Here is a 7632-nt window from a genome sequence, read left to right as displayed (position 1 = left end):
TCCTTTTGTCTTCTTCCATGTGGGAATGAATCCACTTTGTAACCTTGTTACGGCACTGCTCACGAGGATTTCTGTTATTGGAGTACTTGATTTGAACAACCCACGTTGTAAAGCTGGTTGGAAAGAGTATTTATTGAAAAAAAATTATTTTGTGATAGTCCATTAGTATCTTATGAGAGGGAATGAGGGATTAACTAATACCCCAGGGAAGAGTATGTATAAGCCATAGGCCCTTTGTCCAGATTATTTCACTTCTCAGTTCTCATTCAAATGGTAAAAAATAGTAACTCTCATCATCTTTATTCCATTTTAATCAAACACAATACAACTAATTCTTGTATCCATGCGATTTCAATCTATTATTCCGCGACCCCATTTTCCCTTCTTTTTTTATCTTTAATCCACTCGTATTCAATCTCTCCAAAATTAATCCTACAATCATACGTGAGCATAGGATTCTGCTAAGATGGGATTGCAGGCATAGTACCATTTTGCAGTAAAAAATGAGTTTGTTTGTAGTAAAATCATTCGTGGTAGAAATACACAAAAACCAACGTGTTTCACATGGACAGTTGGACCCGCCAAAACCATGGTGAGATTTGTCCCGACAAATAAGCATTAGTTTCTCATTCCTTCGTTGACGTGGACTAATCTCAACCATCCCTTCCCCTCTCTTTCCTTATTTGTGAGTCTTTTTTCTTTTTAAAAATTAAGATCTGGTTCTGATTTGTCCAATAGTATCAAAATATCCCACTCTCAGCCTTTACAATTCCAAAAAGCTAGGGTTGTGAACCGTGAAGTGGATATAGTAAAATATAGATATAGTAAAATATAAAGAGCTGGTTTCTCAGCAGTTGAAATGGGAACTGCACCAAAGGGAGCACTTAGCAATTTCTGGGGTCATATTTGATTTATTTGATTATTGCAATCGTTCATGTCGTACAACTCGTCGAAATGAGGGACCATGCCAAAAACGATATTAATTGAAGTCCGATATATAAGTTTATAAAAAAAATTGAACTTTGCATGCCGGACATAACTCTCTTGTTAAAAGGAATTAAAAATGAATGGATACCGATTGAAATCCAATAGGTATAATTTTCAATGGTCTCGGTAAGTTCTACAAAATGACCGATCCAGATCATGAAAATGAATCGATGATAGAGCTCGAAAATGGCCAATGCACGCTGTGAAGTTTCTTTCTCAGCTGCTGAGAAGCCAGCTTCACAATATATAAAGCAATAAAGAATGATTCTTTACTGATGGAGCAAGACTGTTCGGTCTCTTGAGCTTTCTTGCTTTTTTTTATTCCTCTGCCTATAATTGTGTTCATTCATATTTCTTGCCTATTCGTTCAGAATGGACAGACACTGTTGAAAGCTCAATCCATAAGTGGGTTTCACAGGTATAATCTTGTTTTCCACCTTCCACCCCAACTACATCTGTTGTGGATTTCCCATTTATTTATGTTTATTGCCACTTTCAAAATATTCATTTATCCATCCATGTGGGTTTCTTCGTTACAGTTGAACGGTAGTTCTTCCAACTTGTTTTCAATATCAATTTTATAATAGGTCCCCATTCTGTATGTACATAGGAGCATGGATAGTAGTACAAAACATGGCTTAAAAGATAGTAAAATATTAGGAGTATTGATTATTATAATTTTTTTTTTTGAGTACTTCCCCATGTGGGTATTTCTTGGTATCCAACCTCAGTTGCTTTAGGCCAGATCTCACATTCGTATATATAAGTATGCGTTTGACTTGCTTTCTACAGATGAATCTCCCTGTATTATTTGTTTTTGACTTGGGTTTTGAGGTTTCTAGGTCCCATTTGGTCGGGGAGTCTTGAAACCAAGTTCTGTATTGCAAGCTTCCATCTGCACTGAAGGTGTTTGAAGTTAATCTGAGCTGAAAGATCCAAGGATTACTTTCTGAGCTGCATAGAAATGGAGGCTGGTTTACTCATTAGGAAAGGATTGGTGGTGTTGATATTTTGGATGTGGGTGCCCATGGAAGTGATGGGTGAGAACGGTAATGCTGGTGTTTCTTCTTCAAGGCCAAGTGTTGTGAATGTTGGAGCCTTGTTTACCTTCAATTCAGTTATTGGGCGAGCTGTGAAGCCGGCAGTTAAAATGGCTATCGATGATGTCAATTTGGATTCAACTGTTCTTTCCGGCACGAATTTGAATCTTATTCCTCATGATACCAATTGCAGTGGGTTCCTTGGAACCATAGAAGGTAATCTCTGAAATTTTAGCAACTTGAGTTGATGGACTATCTTCATTTGAGGCTTAGATATATAAGCTACACCCCCACTTTTGTGAGCTAAGGATTGGAGCGCAAGTACGTCTACAAGCCTCACATATCAGTGTTTGTCGTGTTTCTGTGCCGGACACGCTCTGGACTTGCCCAAACATATATTTATTTTTTTAATGATTTTCTTACCGACGCAATAGAGAGACACATACCATGATACACCAGAGACATGTTAAGAGGTCACAATGCAAACTAAAAAGTTGAGATAGAATGAAAATTGTCACCATGCTTTGTTCCTGTAATAATTATTATCAACTTCATGGTGTTTTTGTGTCTTTGTAACGTTGATGTCATTGTTGTTATCTGTTCCTGATTTGAAACAAATAGTATTTGTGTTTTTCAATGTTAGTTTATGATGCATACCAGTAATAAAAATTTTCTATAGTTGATTTTTCCTCAATGTGTCCATGTCTGACGTGTTTGTGTATCTTTGTCATATCTTATCAATCTCTGGTGTCCTTATATGTGTTTATTAAGTTGGAATGGATCACCCGTGTCTGTATGAATTTGAACAATTTATGCAGTAGTTCTTTGCCTTAACATATGTGGAGAGTTAGATTATTCAAGTCAGAGGGCTTCTAAGACAGTCATATTTTTGCTGTGGGTCAAGTACTTTGTCCAATCTGCAATATCGGTGGTATGCAACTGCAATGTTTTTCTCACAACAGTTGGTTACGTTTCGCAGTCCTAATATAAATCTTAACTTCACTTAAAGCTGCTGAAGTTTTCGGACACATTGTGGTGTTTATTTATGAACGTTGCCTGCTACACGAAATATTGACAAATCAGAAGTGTTTTGATGGCTCAGATATTTTTTGTTCTTGTACTCATCACAGTAAGGTGAATCAAATGTCGGAGATAATAGTATCTCTGTTTGCTCGTTAATGAGTTTGGTATTTGTCAGTTTATAGGTTTCAGTGATAGATATTACATTTGTTTTTTTTGTTGCTTTTATTTGTCCATAATGACATGGCGTTTTGAGTTTCCATTTCTGGAATTAGTCCCTACTGCCTTGTGGTTCTTAGGTAAAACATGTAAGTTATGCTTATATTGGTATGGACTAAAAACATGTGAAATACTTGACTTATGTCAGAACTTAGAACCCTATCAAGCTTGTATTTAATTAGAGATCTCATGGTGGATGCATATATAAAAGCAAATCATTGCTCATTAGTTGTTTTGGTATTGGCAGTATGCAAATTTTTTTTTTCATGGATCACAAGTAGCAATAATTAGCATACTCACAGAAGATCAATATTATGCTCCACCTCCCTAGTTATGTCAACTGAATCAATCAGGAATGAATGAACTCTCTGTAACTAACCACCCCTTCCAGTTAGAAAGAAAGAGAAGTAAGAAAAGTTGCATCAAACTAGAAAGTGAGAAATTTTGACATGGCATATTTACTCTTGTAGCTTTGGAGCTGATGGAGAAAGATGTAGTTGCCGTAATTGGTCCACAGTCATCTGGAATAGCACATGTCATCTCCCACGTTGTTAATGAACTTCATGTACCACTCCTGTCATTTGGGGCAACAGACCCCACACTTGCGTCACTGCAGTTCCCATTCTTCATCCGCACCACACAGAGTGACCATTTCCAGATGTCTGCAATAGCCAACTTGGTTGCATATTATGGATGGAGGGAGGTAATTGCTATATTTGTGGACGACGATTATGGAAGAAATGGAATTTCCGCATTAGGTGATGCCCTTGCGAAGAATCGTGCCAAAATCTCCTACAAGGCTGCCTTCACTCCTGGAGCCTCCAGAAGTGACATCAATGCCTTGTTAGTTGGAGTAAACCTGATGGAGTCTAGGGTTTACGTTGTTCATGTAAATCCGGACTCTGGTTTGACTATTTTTAAAGTGGCAAAGTATCTTGGGATGATGAACTCAGGCTATGTTTGGATCACAACAGATTGGCTTCCTTCTGTTTTAGATTTGTCGGAATTAGCTGACCCTGACACAATGGATCACGTACAAGGGGTCATTGCTTTTCGCCACCACACCCCAGATTCTGATCTCAAGAAGAATTTTACGTCTCGGTGGAAAAGCTTAAAATCTAAGGAGACACCAAGTTTCAATTCTTACGCGCTTTATGCTTATGATTCCGTTTGGCTACTCGCACGTGCACTTGATGTTTTCTTCACTGAAGGGGGAAACTTCTCTTTCTCTGTGGACCCTAGGTTACACGACGTTAATGGAAGCACATTGCACTTGACAGCGCTACGTATTTTTGATGAAGGCCAGAAATTGCTCACGATACTTCGAGGAATGAACTTCACTGGCCTAACTGGTCAGATTAAATTTGATGCGGATAAGAATTTAATCCATCCGGCATTTGATATTCTGAACATTGGTGGGACTGGGTCTCGCACAATAGGTTACTGGTCAAACTATTCTGGTCTTTCTGTTGATGCTCCGGAAACCTTGTATTTGAAGCCCCGAAATACTTCTGCCAGTAACCAACATCTTTACAGTGTGATATGGCCTGGTGAAACTACAAACCCACCAAGGGGGTGGGTTTTCCCTAACAATGGGAAGCCTTTGCGAATTGCAGTGCCTTACCGAGTCAGTTACAAGGAATTTGTAAGCAAAGACAAAGGTCCACTGGGGGTGAAAGGGTACTGCATCGACGTCTTTGAAGCTGCTGTTAACTTGTTGCCTTATGCTGTACCCCACACATACACATTAAAAGGCGATGGTTTGAGGAACCCTTCCTACAACGACCTAGTTGACGGCGTCTCCGAAAACGTGAGTATTCCTTTTGGTTGAATTTCTGTTCACAATTACGTGGAGGTTGTTGGTGTTTCTTGTAATTGTCTTGATCTTCCTCCTACAGACATATGATGCCGCTGTTGGGGACATTACGATTACTACGAACAGGACAAAGATTGTAGATTTTACGCAACCTTTTATGGAGTCCGGGCTTGTCGTAGTTGCTCCAGTCAAAGAGACAAAAACCAGTCCTTGGGCTTTTCTCAGGCCATTCACTTGGGAAATGTGGTGCGTCACTGGTGGCTTTTTCCTCTTCGTAGGAGCCGTTGTTTGGATTCTAGAGCATCGCGAGAACCATGAGTTTCGTGGTCCACCAATCCAACAACTTAGAACAATCTTCTGGTTAGTTTGGTTTTATTTCATTGATATCTTACTCATTTACATAGAGAATTTCTCTTGTTGCCTTCTTGGCAAAGCATAATATGTTAAGAAGTATTGTACATTAGCATTGTCAGTTTTTTCTTTTTGATGTCCTCTTTTCTGTTTCTTCACAATTTAAGTTGCCTTCTAATGTGGCAGGTTCAGTTTCTCAACAATGTTTTTCTCACACAGTATGTGTTCTAATCTTTTATGTTCTTTTCCTTTATTTAGATGCAATGATAATTAATGTTTTAGTGGTTAATACATTCTTTAGCGGAATTTTAAGCTTCAAGACTCCTAAAACAGTTATGTACTTTTCTGCTTGGATACACAGGAGAGAATACTGTGAGCACCCTGGGACGTTTGGTGCTAATCTTATGGCTCTTTGTAGTGTTAATCATCAATTCAAGCTACACTGCTAGTTTGACGTCAATCCTAACAGTGCAACAGCTGACATCACAGATTGAGGGAATCGAGAGCTTGATCTCAAGTTCCGATCCGATTGGATATCAAGATGGATCATTTGCGTACAATTATATGATTGGAGAGCTCAACATAGCCCCGTCTAGGCTCAAATCGTTGAAAAGCTTGGAAGAATATGCTAGTGCCCTTCTGCTAGGTCCAAAAAGAGGTGGAGTAGCTGCAATTGTCGATGAGCTTCCTTACATTGAGCTCTTCATGTACACCACCAACTGTCAGTTCAGAACTGTGGGACAGGAGTTTACTAAAAGTGGATGGGGATTTGTAAGTTCTTTCTCAGCAATATTTGCAATGGCTTGGCAAAGCTTTGATTATATTGCTTGGATTTATTTGCAGAGAAGAAATACTATATTCTGTTGGATTCTGTCAAATGGTGGTCTGTTTAAATCGTTTTTCTGGAATTCTCGTTTGCTGGATGGATTTTGCAACTTGTTTTTTGGGACTTTTTTTAAAGAAGTAGTTTTCTAAGAAAACACCAAAAAGATGTTTCTGAATACACGAAAATCACTTCCGCTAAAAAATAAATACAATGCGAGAAGGACGAGTGTTTTTATTTTGTATAACAGTTCTTTGAATATTGTTATGGAAAACTGATCCGGATGCAGATTGTGTTTCATAGAGATTTCACTCCACATATTGTGTTGTGCAAGTACGACAAATTTGCATAAAGGCCCTAAATATGATTCTCATGTTTAAATTTCCTTCCTCAGGCTTTTCAAAGAGACTCTCCTCTTGCAGTTGACTTGTCGACTGCAATTCTACAACTCTCAGAGAACGGCGATCTCCAACGAATCCATGACAAATGGCTTTCGCTTGAAGGATGCTCTGCGAAAAGCAGCCAAGCTGATGCAACTAGGCTCTCTCTCACTAGCTTCTGGGGCCTATTCCTCATCTGTGGTATTGCAAGCTTCTTTGCCCTCTCCATATTTTTCTGTAGGGTGTGCAGGCAGTATCGGAGGTACGACCCTGAGTGCGAGGAACAGAAAATTGAGGATCAGGAACTTTCTAGGCGTAGTAAACGCCCACTGCGTGCAACTAGTTTCAAGGACTTGATGGATTTTGTTGATAAGAAAGAAGCTGAGATCAAGGGCAAACTTAAGCGAAAGAGTAATGATGGCAAACGACCACCGAGCCAAAGCTCTGATGGGCAGCCCAGTTCACCTTCTTAGCAACAAAAGAGAAAAGAAAAAAAAAACACTTTCATTAGGTATACTGTTATATTACCAAAGGTTTAGGCAGCTAGGATGGAAATGTATTGTATAGGAACTGCAGAGAAAATTTGAGGAAAAAATTGTAAACAAATGTAGGTTGAATTGTTGTTTTGTACCCTTAAGTGTGACCTGTTCAAAAGGGAGATTTTGAAGATATTCAAAGCTACTTTCAGGTTTCTATTTTAGTGGAATGGTTCTGAAATGGGACAAAAATATTTTGCCTTGGGGTGTTTTCTGCTTCTGCCTTGTTTGTTTGAGGTGCTTAAACCAGGAACTTGTTATCTGTGGAACAGAATGTGTAGTGTTGTGGTCCTGAGTTTCAGCTGGAAGAACAAAAAGGTTGCCAGGATGTTGAGGAATTATTCATGTTTGGCATTCCAAATTTCCTATTGCCAAGTGCTCATTTTAGGAGGTTGGGATTTCAAGCAATCTGAGCCTGCGAAGGGGTTTTGGAGGGAAACTGTATTCATTTATTTTCCTG

General features: G+C 38.9%; 1 protein-coding gene across 3 annotated transcripts; it reads left to right on the top strand.

The window, feature by feature from the left end:
- The first annotated feature begins 1176 nt into the window (after positions 1–1176).
- LOC131330649 (glutamate receptor 3.4-like) lies at positions 1177–7364 on the top strand. 3 transcript variants are annotated; one of them, XM_058364303.1, is made up of 7 exons: positions 1185–1405; positions 1830–2243; positions 3737–5076; positions 5165–5442; positions 5620–5651; positions 5795–6204; positions 6651–7364. In XM_058364303.1, the coding sequence occupies exons 2-7, from the start codon at positions 1952–1954 to the stop codon at positions 7107–7109; spliced, it is 2811 nt and encodes a 936-aa protein (XP_058220286.1). In that variant the 5' UTR covers positions 1185–1405; positions 1830–1951; the 3' UTR covers positions 7110–7364. The 3 variants fall into 3 exon arrangements, with proteins under 3 accessions (XP_058220288.1, XP_058220286.1, XP_058220287.1); XM_058364304.1 differs by having other exon boundaries at positions 1190–1405; positions 1780–2243; XM_058364305.1 differs by lacking the exons at positions 5620–5651; positions 6651–7364 and having other exon boundaries at positions 1177–1405; positions 5795–6026.
- Positions 7365–7632: the final 268 nt, after the last annotated feature.

This window comes from Rhododendron vialii, chromosome 6a (genome assembly GCF_030253575.1).
Source record: "Rhododendron vialii isolate Sample 1 chromosome 6a, ASM3025357v1".
NCBI lineage: Eukaryota > Viridiplantae > Streptophyta > Magnoliopsida > Ericales > Ericaceae > Rhododendron > Rhododendron vialii.
This window is presented reverse-complemented; position numbering and strand designations above follow the sequence as displayed.